The sequence below is a fragment of the Pan troglodytes genome, chromosome 14 (genome assembly GCF_028858775.2).
Source record: "Pan troglodytes isolate AG18354 chromosome 14, NHGRI_mPanTro3-v2.0_pri, whole genome shotgun sequence".
Taxonomy (NCBI): Eukaryota; Metazoa; Chordata; class Mammalia; order Primates; family Hominidae; genus Pan; species Pan troglodytes.
Genome location: NC_072412.2, coordinates 37,954,267 through 37,969,059, shown reverse-complemented (window position 1 = coordinate 37,969,059; position 14,793 = coordinate 37,954,267). Strand labels below are relative to the sequence as shown.

The 14,793-nt window shown below is 36.8% G+C and overlaps 1 protein-coding gene across 1 annotated transcript in view; it reads right to left on the bottom strand.

The window, feature by feature from the left end:
• The window catches only part of FREM2 (FRAS1 related extracellular matrix 2), a 201,237-nt gene that overhangs the window by 27,783 nt on the left and 158,661 nt on the right, over window positions 1-14,793 (bottom strand). The window contains exons 7-13 of the mRNA XM_522664.9: window positions 11,492-11,641; window positions 9,542-9,751; window positions 7,966-8,163; window positions 7,093-7,257; window positions 6,333-6,515; window positions 1,929-2,059; window positions 158-316 (exon numbers count right to left, since the gene is read on the bottom strand). Of these exons, the coding sequence (XP_522664.4) occupies window positions 158-316; window positions 1,929-2,059; window positions 6,333-6,515; window positions 7,093-7,257; window positions 7,966-8,163; window positions 9,542-9,751; window positions 11,492-11,641 (1,196 nt within the window). The remainder of the gene's footprint in view (window positions 1-157; window positions 317-1,928; window positions 2,060-6,332; window positions 6,516-7,092; window positions 7,258-7,965; window positions 8,164-9,541; window positions 9,752-11,491; window positions 11,642-14,793) is intronic.

Below are 14,793 nucleotides of genomic sequence, written 5' to 3'. Positions count from 1 at the left end.
TTATTTGATTAGTGTTATATATGCAAAGCTCAAGGCTTAAACCATGTAGTATTTTTCTACTTTCATTTCTTCATAACAAAGCCAATGCTATATTGATTATAATTATTTGAAATAATTATCTTACAATTTTCCTCAATTTTGTGAATCTCCTACTCACTGTGATACAGATGACAGGATAGCCAGACATGGGTTCAGCACTCTCCTTAGCTTTGGAAGTGTCGTCATACATCAACAGGGATACAATTTGAGGGACAGAAGGAAAAGTGACATCTGCCATGCTGCTCATTTCTTCTATGTACACAATGGCTTTCGTCAACTAGAAGGAAAAGATAATTATCACTGATTAGTGAAATATTAAACTTTTGATGCTTCTACCATACAGGACAATACTCACGATCCCTGGCAAACCCATGGTCTCATTATGATGCAAATTGTCATACTCAGAGCCCCTGGAGAGCAACAGGCCCTAAGTGGCCTGCAGCACATGACCTTGGCACCTTGTTCACATCTTATGGTTCCAGGGAGGGCAGCTGAGCCCAGGGCAGTCAATCCAAAGATTGGCCAGTGGCCCATGAGGTGTTTGGGCTCTAATTTATTTTCTTTTCTCCAGTTGTGATGACAGTAGCTAAATGTGTCTTGGGGTTGTGAAGGGAAATTTTATGAAGGAGTCAATTCTTTGACAGTGGGAGTAAAGCTGGAGGACATTCTGAAGGAAGGAAGATCACAGAGGTCATGGGATAGTGTGAGCCTGGATGAAGCAGATGCTAGTAATAAGAAACTCTTTGAAGCAGCCAAGGGCAGAAGGCACCGCCTGAAATCCAGGCAGGGGAGAATTTGAGATCCAGACAGAAGAGGAATCTATGAACACCTGCTGCTGGGCAAGGTGACAAGAACACCTTGCTGTGAGTTTGCCCTGGCTCCCTAATAACCTTCCAACATCTGACTACATAGCATAGTTTCCTGAACTATCTTTACAAGTATATTTTTAAAAGAAGCTTTCATCACTGGAAGTAATTTGAGTGACTATCCTTTTCACCCAAAAGAATTTCATACGCTACTCCATAAAAATAATAATAAAAGATTATGTGATGAAGACACAAAACTATATTTGATAAAGATTGCCCATACTTGAGTTTTAAATAACTTGATAAAAAGCAAGGCACTGTAGTAGAAAAACCATCAAGCAGTAAAGATTACAAAATGATAAAAATATTTAAGGAAAAACGTTTCCCAGCTTGAACTCATACTAAAGTGAAACAAATAAAAAAAAGTAATACAGTAAATTTAAGCAAAGACATAAAAAATTAATACATTCCAAAAAGACACGTAGTTTTAAAAATTATTTCCAATGTAAAGGTCAACATTCTGTGGAATTATGTTCATTTTGAGGAAAATCTGGTTAGTGAGACAATATAAATTAAATAAGTATAGACAACAAGATTTAGGACTGCAACATTTTGATCACGAGGCTGTGGACATCAAATTCTGATAAAGCCAGGAGAAACAGACCTTGACTTGGAGGGTTAGCAAACTGCTTTGTGGATTCGAATATGTTTTATAAGTTGTGGCACTGAATTAATAGTTCCCTCTTTACTCTGAGATGTTGCTTTCTCTCTGATGGTTAATCCCAAAGTCAATGAATCATTACTGACTGACATGGGGAAGGGAAGTGCACAGGTTTGGGGCTCAGTGGCTTCAGTCCTTGAGTTTCGACAAACATGATTTTTCAAAGAAAAAGATGCGCATTTCTTGACTATGATCTAATCAGAACAAAATACATTTAGGTGATAAAAAGAGATTATGCATATCTCTTTCACGTAAGGCTTGTTCAAAGTCTCCTCATTTTATTGTACACTATGTGATTGCTTTTATGCATTTTCTCTGACAAACTGCTAGCCATGAATTTACATACACATTACATTACTTACCTGCGTCTCTGCTATCATATTTTCATCAGGTTTTAGGTGAACAGTGAAGGCCTCTCTCATCTCTCTCACCCCGTCAAAGATAACTTCGATTTCAACCACGTGCTGGGTTTCCCCTTCCTTAAACTCAATTTCTACAAATGTAAAATCACAGATTTAAATCATTTGCATATGAATATGAGAAGTTTTCTTTTTTTTTTTTTTTTTTTTTTTTTTTTTTTTTTTTTTTTTTTTTTTTTACTGTGCCCTACAATGAGAAATACATTTAACACTGTGGTCCAGTATATTTGGGTGTGTGTGTAAAATGAAATCAAATGTTTAACAAACATCACTAATTCTTATTCTATGCATTTTACTTTAATATTTTCTTTTTTCCCAAGACTTTATTTTTTTAATTTTTTTATTTCCATAGAGTTTTAGGGGAACAGGAGGTGTTTGGTTGCATGAATAAGTTCTTGAGTGGTGATTTCTGAGATTTTGTTTCACCCATCACCCAAGCAGTATACACTGTACCCAGTTTGTAGTCTTACACCCCTCACCTCCCTCCCACCCTTTCCCTGGAGTCCCAAAAGTTCATTGTATCATTGTTATGCCTTTGCATCCTCATAGCTTAGCTCTGACTTATGAATGAGAATATACAATGTTTGGTTTTCCATTCCTGAGTTACTTCACTTAGAATAATGGTCTCCAGTTCCATCCAGGTTGCTGGGAATGCCGATTTTATCTGAAGGAAAATTTTAATAATAAGACATTGGTTCTTTGGCCCACAGTTTGAAAAGATGCTGAATTATGGGAGGGACAATCAATAGTTCTAATATTGGGACATAATCAGAAAAATTAACCTCTTATTCTCCAGAATTTCTAAACCAATAGGACTCAAGAAAATGAATATGATCATAAGTATAATAGAGTGTGAATGGGATTTACATTATGTACATATGTAGAAGAGCTGGATAAATAATTGTTGAGTTTTTTATAAAATATCAAATTATATTTCAAGACGACTTCTTTGTGTTTTTCAGGGAAACTTAGACAAGTTATTTTAGATAAATGCTAGTGATTTTTTTCCCTTCACCCTGTCCTTTCTCACTAAAAAAGAATTGCTTCTTTGTCATGAAAGTTAAATCTAGAACCCTGAAAAAAAATCAGCATTATTTTCTTAACCACTCATTTCAAAATTGCTAAAAAACATGAAAATTATCAGATTTTATTGAAATCATAATTAAGCAGCTGATCATACTGTAAACCATAGATAAACTATTTTGTTGGTTTTACTATACCTTTTAAGATACTGTTTCAAAGGAGAAAATATAAAGCCTATAAAGCATAATTATCCCAATTAGAAGAGTCAACAGATGCCAGTTTCTGATGTAGCTGCAGTTCAATTATTATAATTCTAAATTACAAATCCTTTAGAGTCTGGAAGAAGAAAATGAATTGCCAGTGCATTTTCCTTTTTCTGCTTCAATTTTTAAATTATCAGTTACGAGGAGCAATTTTCTTCTCTTTATCTTTAAAGAATTTTTTCTTTTCTTTTTAAAATTAGTTCTCTGTCTCTAGATACAGCAACTATTCCTATCAGCCTTCACATATTATAATGAGGCCATCAGTCTCAGATTTCTTATACCCTGAGAGAACTTACAGTTCTTGTTCCAGAGAAGAAAATAGCTAATCATTTGTTTGATTTGACCTGTATGATGTGACATTAAAAACTGGGTTTCTAACACTTAAATATCTGGGAATTTCATAAGAAAATAGAGATTTTTGAGTTTTTTGGCACCTTCCTGAATGGCAGAAAACTACGAACACTAGGCTGTGATAATACAGCCTTTTCTTGGCAAGGAATGGGCTTGCTGGCTTAATGACACTACAATCACACCATTTTCTCTCAAATTTTCCTTGGTTTACTCGTTTTCATTGCTTATCTTAGACATGTAAGCATTCAAGGTTTTGTAATGCCTTGAGTTATACAAACCAAATTTCTTAGAATTTAAAAAATTAAATATTTATTTTAAATATTTGTTATTGTTTTCTGATAGTATACTTGCTGGACGGTGGTCAAGTTTTCTCATTCACATTTATCTTTTTCTGTCACTTTAGACTATTTTAGCATGAAAAAATTTCAATTTTTTTTCTATATTTAATTTTTTGTTTTTTTTTTTTGCAAAGAACTCACTTCAGTTTGAACCTGAAAAGGAGAAATTAGAAAATGTTTCAGAAAACTATTCCTTAAATTTTTAATATAAACATTATAAAACACATGTTGACATTTATTGGATAAAAGAGACCAACAGGTTTATTTAATGTTTTAACTTTTTTCTGACTTTATTTTTCAGTTTACTACATAGCTATAATTTTGTTTCCGTTTAGCAAAAGGAATCATTTTACTTCCAAGAAAAACATTTTTTGTTAAAAGTCATGTTTTCAATATTTAAAAGACTCTTCTTTCATGTAAAATCTGCTCATTATAGAAAGACATTTAATATTTTATAATTCAGTAGCTAATCAGTTTTGTTTTCCCTTCTCTGGGATTACATGTGATTTATTTCAAATATATATTTTGTTTTACATAGAGAATAATCTGGGGATAACTTTGAAGCTCTAGAGTAGTTCATCAAATTATAACCATTATATGGAAAGAATATACAAGCTCCTTTGTAGAAGACACCATTTTTTATATTGCCTCACTAACTTTATTACTGATTCAGTGATACCTATCAGTTGTTTTCTCAGCTTTGTTTGTAAATTAGATAAAGATGAATGCCTGAAGTGCTAAGATCATCAAGAACTAATGACTCTTGATAGTAAGAGGTAGGAAAGGAGAAAACACAGTGAATAATTAGACTCCAAATAATTCATAAATGTAATATTGGACATAAAGTTACTTTTATTTTGTAAGCAAATAATTCAGAGAGAGAGCAAGTGAGAGAGAAGAACTGATTTGTTTTTTTTTTTTCAGACGGAGTTTTGTGCTTGTCTCTCAGGCTGGAGTGTAATGGCGGATCTCGGCCTCTGCTTTCCAGGTTCAAGCCATTCTCCTGCCTCAGGCTCCCAAGTAGCTGGGATTACAGGCATGTGCCACCACGCCTGGCTAATTTTTGTATTTTTAGTAGAGACGGGGTTTTGCCATGTTGGTCAGGCTGGTCTCGAACTCCTGACCTCAGGTGATCCACCCGCCTCGGCCTCCCAAAGTGCTGGGATTACAGGTGTGAGCCAACGCACCCGACCAGAACTGACTTGTTTTAATTACTGATAAAAGTAAATGGCAGGCTGAGTTTGGTGGTTCATGCCTTTAATCCAAGCACTTTGGGAGGACAAGGTGGGCAGATCACTTGAGACTAGGAGTTTGAGGCCAGCCTGGCCAACATGGTAAAACCCCATCTCTACCAAAAATACAAAAAATTAGCTGGGCGTGGTGGTGCATGCCTGTAGTCCTAGCTTCTTGGGAGGCTGAGGTGGGAGGATCACTTGAACCTAAGACACGGAGACTGCAGTGAGCTGTGATTACGCCACTGCATGCTAGCCTGGCCAACAGCGTGAGACTCTGTATCAAAAAAAAAAAAAAAAAAAGATGGTGACATGGCCCAACATTTGCAAAAGGAGAGGGATGAAAGACATCTCTAAGTGGCTCCTAAATCCTAGAGAATTTATTGTCTCTGTGGTTAATATTTCACTATACTTTTACTGTCCTTTGTTAACACAAAATTTTTTGGTTTAGATTTAGATTGCTGGTGTTCTCTAAACTAAAATAGATTATTATCACAGTTATCATGCATATTGCAATGACATAGAAAAATATAGGAAATTATTATTTAATCTGGTAACTACAATGAAGGTAAAACCAATAGAAAACCAATTCAAAACAGAAGGTTATTTAGCACATTTACTCAAAATTTCCCTAAGTCCTAACACATATACCCTGTAAGTCAAAAAGAAAAAAATCTTGGAAATAAATTCCATTGTGTTTGTTTTACTGAACGAGAGGAATTTAAAAGAGTATGTCTATATTTTAATTGAAATAGCTCAGAGACACAAAGTCAAATACTGCTTGTTCTCACTTATAAGTGGTAGCTAAATAATGTGTACACGTGGACATAGAGTGTGGAATGATAAACACTGAAGGCTTGGGAGTGTGGGGGAGTGGCACGGGGTGGGTATTGAGAAATTACTTAATGGGTACAATGTACATTATTCTGGGGATGGATATACTAAAAGACTAGACTTCACTACTACATAATATAACCATGTAACAAAATTTCACTTGTACCCCTTAAAATTATACCCCCTAAAAAAGAGTGTCCTATTTTGATTTCAATTGGATGTTTCCCTTCTTTTCCTTAATGGCACTGGCACTGAAACACAGAGTTGGCATGATCCATCAGGAGACAGGCCCTGGGAGCCCCATACCTTCTGACACAGGGTGGTAGTCTTCTCCAGAGGTGGCCGAGCCATCCTTGGTGTGGACTCTCACAATAGAAACCTTTGAAGTGTCTCCTTGGCGAATCACTGGAATTCTTATAACCACCGACTCTCCAGGTTCTTTGGGTTCAGTGACACTAAATTTGGTTTCTCCAAATTTAATAACAGTCTCTAAAATTGTGGGAAACAAAGACAAATGAAATTGTTAGTAAGGGGAATGCTTTTCCTCCATTTCTAATGTTTGTTTCCATGTGGGAGGGGATAAATGACTATTACACTCCTGGCTTCTCTCTGTCCCCTCACTCAAAATTAGTGATGTGTGTGGAAGGAAAAGCTGGCATATGTTGTCCAGCTCCTTCCAGGGATCTAACCAGCCCCCAGAGAGCATGTGCTGCCAGCTCTCTATATGTGCCATAAATTACACATGAGCAGGCCACTGAAGGTGGGTGGGGAGGGAGGAAACTGTTGGTCCCCCTGTACCCAAGGGTGTGTATAGAGTAGAGGGCCAGTATGGATGTTTGGGAATTAGTGTTTGGATATAAGCCATATTCTCCAGCATCAACTTTATCAGTTTTAATGGTTTATTTTGTTCCCCATTTGCTTGTCTTTTTGCTATTTCTCAATTGCTTAAAAACCCTAGTCATAAAGCAGAGGAGGTGGGGGCATTTTTCTGAGTCACTTAAAACCTTGACTTGGATGGATTTTAGTTTCTAATTTATAGTTGAACAAACAAAAAAAGATTTCTTACTATCAGCATCATCTCGGATCCTTATGAGAGTTTCATTTTGTTCACCAACTGCAGCCCCAAAGGGAGAGTTGCTTTGTGGAGTGCCGAGTACCAGGCGGAGCTCCTCTACCTCCTCATAGAGCACATCGTCCATCAGCTCAAGAATGCAGGGCTTTTCTGTCTCACCTGGAACAATAATGTCAGCAGGTCAATCACATCCCATAGGAATATATCTACAACTAGAATGTGAGCACCATAAGGGCAAGTTTGTTGATTTTCCCTGCTGTATCCGTGCAATAAATAGTGTTTGGCATGCAATAAGCCTTCAGCAGATATTTGCTGAATAAGTGAATAAATATTTAAGTACATGCAATGACCAGCACTTATTTGTATGGGGAATTTCTTTGATTTCTGTCTTTAAGCTCTGCCACTCATCTTAGAAAACAAGGGAAAAAGCACAAATGTCAATTTTATTTATGAATTTTTAGCATTACATTCAGAAAGCAAGATTAGCAGCCTTGCCCTGGTTGATCATTGTTAATCTGACCTCAACACTAGTTTCTAGTATTATTAACTTTTGACTTACTAAACAAATCATTGAGCCAAGTTTAATTCCTAGCATTGTAAAATCTGTACATTTGATATGCTTTTGTCCACTGAATAAGTTTTGAATAAACCATATATCACATCACTGGAAATCAATAAGTTAATGCAGATACCAAAAGGGCATTCATTCAACCTGTTAAAAATCGATTTCACTTTCCTCATTTATTGCACATAAAACCATGCCTTATGCTTGTTGATATCGAGGAACTTGTATTTCCCTGATATATATTTCTGAGTAAAAATTCGGCTTCTTCAAATTTCACGAAAAAATTTCAAGTTCAAGCTTACCAGGGAGGAATGTGATGATGGAGGTATCAGTGTTTGGGCGTTCTTCAAAGTCCATCATCACCTGTGCAGATCCCTGCCGGGTGTAGCATCTCACTGAAGATCTGTACTGGACATCCCCGCTCCTATGGATCATTGTAACTATCTGCCCATCACTTTCGCTGCCAGTATATATTCGTTCTTTGAATTGCATCTTAGGCACTGCAAAAACAAAGGATTAAAGTGAACAGAAATTTCCTTGTGGAAAATGGCATTTCAGAAGATGTGATTTAGTGGAAAGAATAATGGAAAGTAAGTGAGAAGAACTGGATTCTGTCTCCATTCAGTCACTTGCCAATATTTTGACCTTGAGCAAATCACTTAAGAGTTTTGATTTCCTTACCTTTGACATTTTGCTCTGCCTGTTTGGTAAAGTAAGGGTATGCAATGAAATGTTAAAAAGTAGATAAAACCACAAACCTTAAGATATTTGTATCTACATGTTTCTTAGTCATGAGCCTTTCAGAATTTCCTGACATGAAGAACACTAAATATTGTGCACATAATTACGAGCATAGTTTACTCAGATCATGTGGGTAACTTGACTGTGTGTGTGGTGTGTGTGATTTTTAGGCGACACCTATGCTAGGTTAATTACGTAGACGGCTCATTGACAATAGGTGAGACTCCTCCAAGCACTGTTGAAATCATCATGATTGAAGAGTGTTCAGAATTCCCTTGTGATGACGTGTCAGAGAGCTCTGCCATGTGTCCAGCAGAGGGTTGTCCCAGAACAGCATTTTTGGCACATTATTAAAGAAATTTTATGAGTGTCTAGGGGAAGGAGATGACAGAAAGTGTCTTGTGCTGTGAAGTGGAGAAAGATTATTGACACTCAGGAGTCTGTGCAGTTCCACATGGTTCCACCCAACTGTGGTGACGGGAATTCTTGAGGCACAATCAAGATACTGATGACATCACATTTTTTTTTCTTTAAGGTTTGAGAGAAAGAATAAAAGTTTTATTCTGAGACTGTCTAATTCTATCAAAATCATCAGGAGGAGAAAGGTGTGGTCAGCTAGGGTATTTGTATGAGCTGGACTGTGTTCCTCTCAAATTCATATGTTGAAATCCCAACCCCCAATACCTGAGGATGTGACCTTATTGGTAGGCTGGGTCTTGACAGAAGTAATTAAGTTACAATGAGGTCTTTAGGGTAGGCTCTAATCCAATGTGACTGGTGTCCTCATTAAAAGGGGAAAATTAGACAGAGACACATACAGGGAACACCATGCAAAGAGACTTAGGGACAACATGGCCATCTTCAAGCCAAGGAGAGAGGCCTGGAACCTCCTTCCCTGACAGCCCTCAGAAGGAAGTGAGCCTGCGAACACCTTAAATTTGGACTTCCAGCCAACAGCTATGAGATAATAAATTTCTGTTATTTAAGCCACCCCGACAGTGCTACTTTGTTATGGAAGCCCTAGCAAACAAACAAATATATATATATATATAAAATCATCTTGTTTATCATATATACATAAACCTTAGCTTATGATTTCAATTATCATTGTAAATTATAAAATTAATAAACACTCACAATCGGAGACAGAGTCATTTATGGACACTGTGGCTTTGCTGGGCTCGCCAAGGGCTGCGTTCATAGGCATGCGAAGCACCAGTTCAAATTTCTCAATTCCCTCCAGCACTGGTTGTCCAAGGTCATCCAGAATGACAACACGAACAGGCTGCATGTTGACTCCAGGTGCAAAATCTAAATTACGGCTGATGCCCACATAGTCTGTTCCAGCTATGACAGTAACAAAAAAATATTCAGTTGGGGACTAATTAAATTTCAAAAAAGTATAAGAGATAAATTATGTAATTGTGTTTATAATTCTTCTTTTAAAAAATAGAGACCAGCATAACTCTACAGAAAAGTACATTTAATAAAATGCAAAAGATTAGTATCTGGATAACTACTGTGGTGATAGATCAAAGACCAGCTGCCGAACTTTATCCATATTTCATGGTTAGACTTTGGATTCATTATTTTAGCTTTCTGTGCTATAGTTCCTCTAACTTTAGTTTGAAAATTCTCTAATAAAGGTAATAAAAATCAGGCTTAGAAAAATCAGCATATCAATCAAATATGTGATCCTCATAAATTACATATGAAATAGAGACATTTAAAATTTTGTTAACATTAATTAAGTATTTATGTATCTTTGCTGGAGCTGCTGTAGAACATCCTACTTAGGTATATGGTTGCCTGTTAGTTAAAGCAACACATTTAAGGGGTACCAGCTCTGCCCACACTCCATCCACCTTTGTCCCAGGCAATGAGAGAAGCTTCTACTTTTTGATCCTTAATTTAATATTTTTCAGACAAAGGGGGTTATATCTAGTGTTGATACCTCCATTTACATCTAAAGTAGTTAAAAACAAAACTGTCTTTTAATCTGTAGCCACTACATCCACAAAGATTGATAGTGGTGGGCAACAGATCGATAATATTGCTTCTTTCTTTGTTTTCATAACTTCTGCTCTTCTGACTCTCATTTTGTATCTACTTTACCTCCAAATGTGCAACTTTGCTTGAGTATATCTGTCTTTGATTCATTTTGTAGGATGTCCGTATCTCCCTGTGGTTCTTTTTATATTTTTTCCTTTTCCTCTGCTTCTTCCCCTTTGCTCTTATTTTTCTCTCTCCCTCCCCTCATCTGTGATTTGAATCTTTCTCTTAAAAATGATTAATTTAGTTAAACAAAGGTTTAATGGGCACCTGCTACGTGCAAAGCACTATACTGCTTCCACTACATTAAAATAGTTAAAACCTACGGGTGACTTTTAAAATGGTATAACCTGTGCTTGCTTTGTGTGATGAATGCATGATGTGTGTATGACATGCATGTGTGTTCTCATGTGTGTGTACATGAGAAAGTTTGTATTGTTGGTCATTTAGAAAAAAAAAGGAAATTTTGAATTCTATGCTTGCTGTAAACTTTATAATCAACTTTTTGGAGATGTGGATCCTGGAATAAAATGCAGATATGTGCTGGTTAGTACATTTTTTATAATGAAGTGTGGAAAAAACCTTTTGGATCTGAAGTATTTACAGGGACACATGGTTAAAATAAGGAGACAGCCAACTGAAGACACGTGCCTGCATAATACCTAAATGTCATAGGTTTCTGTGGGGATACATTATGTGCAGTAAGATGATTTTCCTGCCTATAATGCTACAACATTCAGCAATACTAGATTTGCTGAGAGTAGAGAACCACTTCATGGAAATATAGGCCTCAGTATATAGATCCTTTGAGTCTTAACGTTTGTAACCTAGTTTCTGATTCATGGCCTTTAAATGTACTTTCCCAAAGTAGTAAATAAAGCCTAGATTTACCTCCTAGAGTAATAATTTCAGCAAAAACAATACACCCAGCCAACTGCTTTAATAGAAGTGAAGTATTTCAGCTTTAAATAAATTTGTGCCATGGTCATTGAAAACTGCAGAACAATCAAAAGAGCCGAGTGGGAAACTGCTCACCATCTGCAGAGGGAGGATCCGTTTTCCGAGACCTCACTGTGACACTAGAAGACTTGGACAGGTCAGTGCCCGTTCTCCACACCTGCACTTCCACATAGCCGGCACTCTCATCCACAGAGTATTCCACATCACCAAAGTAGAAGATGGGTTCTGTTAAGAAAGGAACATAAATCATTTCTGTTATTTTTATTTTTTCGCATCAAACTCTATTGACATGCTTCCAAAGAAGAGTGTGCTTCCTCTTAGGGACTTCCTTATATCATCATACTTTTTTCCTTTTAGTGAGATAACATCTCTTCAATCTAAACTTTTCAGGTGAAAATATTAGTCCTTACAATCGAACATACACACAGTAAAGTGCCTAATAAAACATTCTCATCTTGAGGCATGAGTTTGTTTGTGCTTCATATGTGGGATTATAAGTGGCTTCTAAAAGTGCCTCTGGAAGCTTAGTTGGAAAAATATAACTAAATGAAGCAAAACACGTATCTGATTTTTTTTTACTTTGGCCCAGCCACTCATTTTATTATTTCTTACCAAGTTCCCACTCTGGAACAGAGCTATACCTTTTTGCATTATGCCATTTTCTGGTCCATTAGATTTGGGCTTATTTCGGTGTATGAGGGTGTGTTATTTTTTATTTTTTTTATTTTTTATTATACTTTAAGTTTTAGGGTACATGTGTACATTGTGCAGGTTAGTTACATATGTATACATGTGCCATGCTGGTGCGCTGCACCCACTAACTCGTCATCTAGCATTAGGTATATCTCCCAATGCTATCCCTCCCCCTCCCCCCACCCCACCGCAGTCCCCAGAGTGTGATATTCCCCTTCCTGTGTCCATGTGATCTCACTGTTCAATTCCCACCTATGAGTGAGAATATGCGGTGTTTGGTTTTTTGTTCTTGCGATAGTTTACTGAGAATGATGGTTTCCAATTTCATCCATGTCCCTACAAAGGACATGAACGCATCATTTTTTATGGCTGCATAGTATTCCATGGTGTATATGTGCCACATTTTCTTAATCCAGTCTATCATTGTTGGACATTTGGGTTGGTTCCAAGTCTTTGCTATTGTGAATAATGCCACAATAAACATACGTGTGCATGTGTCTTTATAGCAGCATGATTTATAGTCATTTGGGTATATACCCAGTAATGGGATGGCTGGGTCAAATGGTATTTCTAGTTCTAGATCCCTGAGGAATCGCCACACTGACTTCCACAATGGTTGAACTAGTTTACAGTCCCACCAACAGTGTAAGAGTGTTCCTATTTCTCCACATCCTCTCCAGCACCTGTTGTTTCCTGACTTTTTAATGATTGCCATTCTAACTGGTGTGAGATGATATCTCACAGTGGTTTTGATTTGCATTTCTCTGATGGCCAGTGATGATGAGCATTTTTTCATGTATTTTTTGGCTGCATAAATGTCTTCTTTTGAGCAGTGTCTGTTCATGTCCTTCGCCCACTTTTTGATGGGGTTGTTTGTTTTTTTCTTGTAAATTTGTTTGAGTTCATTGTAGATTCTGGATATTAGCCCTTTGTCAGATGAGTAGGTTGCAAAAATTTTCTCCCATGTTGTAGGTTGCCTGTTCACTCTGATGGTAGTTTCTTTTGCTGTGCAGAAGCTCTTTAGTTTAATTAGATCCCATTTGTCAATTTTGGCTTTTGTTGCCACAAGGAGAACTACAAACCACTGCTCAATGAAATAAAAGAGGATACAAATGGAAGAACATTCCATGCTCATGGGTAGGAAGAATCAATATCGTGAAAATGGCCATACTGCCCAAGGTAATTTACAGATTCAATGCCTTCCCCATCAAGCTACCAATGACTTTCTTCACAGAATTGGAAAAAACTACCTTAAAGTTCATATGGAACCAAAAAAGAGCCCGCATCGCCAAGTCAATCCTAAGCCAAAAGAACAAAGCTGGAGGCATCACACTACCTGACTTCAAACTATACTACAAGGCTACAGTAACCAAAACAGCATGGTACTGGTACCAAAACAGAGATATAGATCAATGGAACAGAACAGAGCCCTCAGAAATAACGCCGCATACCTACAACTATCTGATCTTTGACAAACCTGAGAAAAACAAGCAATGGGGAAAGGATTCCCTATTTAATAAATGGTGCTGGGAAAACTGGCTAGCCATATCTAGAAAGCTGAAACTGGATCCCTTCCTTACACCTCATACAAAAATCAATTCAAGATGGATTAAAGATTTAAACGTTAGACCTAAAACCATAAAAACCCTAGAAGAAAACCTAGGCATTACCATTCAGGACATAGGCGTGGGCAAGGACTTCATGTGGGTGTGTTATAATCACAAGGGTTAGAACCTACTGTCATAACTAGACTGAATATATGATTGCTAGTCCTGAAGACTGCAGGGCCTGACTGCAGGTTGCCTGTAGAGTATTGGAGATTCTCTATACCAAGTGAGACTTTACTAAATAAATAATCTCATGCGAAGAGGTTAATATTAATTCTAAACGCACATGAAAATGAGGCAAATTCAGTCACTAAACTAGGGCACATGCTTTGGGGTCTTCCTATTTTTTTCCAATACTGGTGATAAATTTGAATTGATCTAATCATTGTTTCTGCCTGGCTCAAACTGTGACCAATGGTTTACCTTGTGATAGAGCTGCTAGAAGTCTGAGGTTTAGCAGTCAGCTGACCAATGATAAAACAGAGATTTGATTTGTGATCTTACTGTAAAAAAAAATTTATTTTGAGTTATATAGAGGCTCACAGGAAGTTGCAAAAGTAGTATATACTTCACTCATTTTGAGCTTATTTTTATAAGCAATTATTAAGAAAGATAAATTATATCACCCAGAATAAAGGTTAATGATAATAGTTACCATGTATGAACAGACACAGGTGAATGTACACACATAAGGTGAACAACCCTTTGACTTGACATATTCTAGTCACCTGGCTCTAGTTTTACAAGATTCAAAAGGACTGAATCTAAAAGAACATGCAACTCACATTACTGTTCCTTAAGAAGGCAGGCCACTAAAAACATGATATCATGTTTCAGAGCAACTAATTGAATTCCCACACATACCAAATTAAGCAAAACTCTACAACAATGGCTCACAAAGCCACTTGGAAAGGCAAAGAAAATTCATTTTGTGCATTGTTCGAGTTGAGTATGATTTCTTTATTTTCTTGCCCCAAATAAATTACCTTTATTTAAACTGGAAAAGTTTGTTTTCTTTGTTTCTTCACATGGTGGGCATGATAAAAATCATACAGCCCCTTCAAATTCTTGAATAGT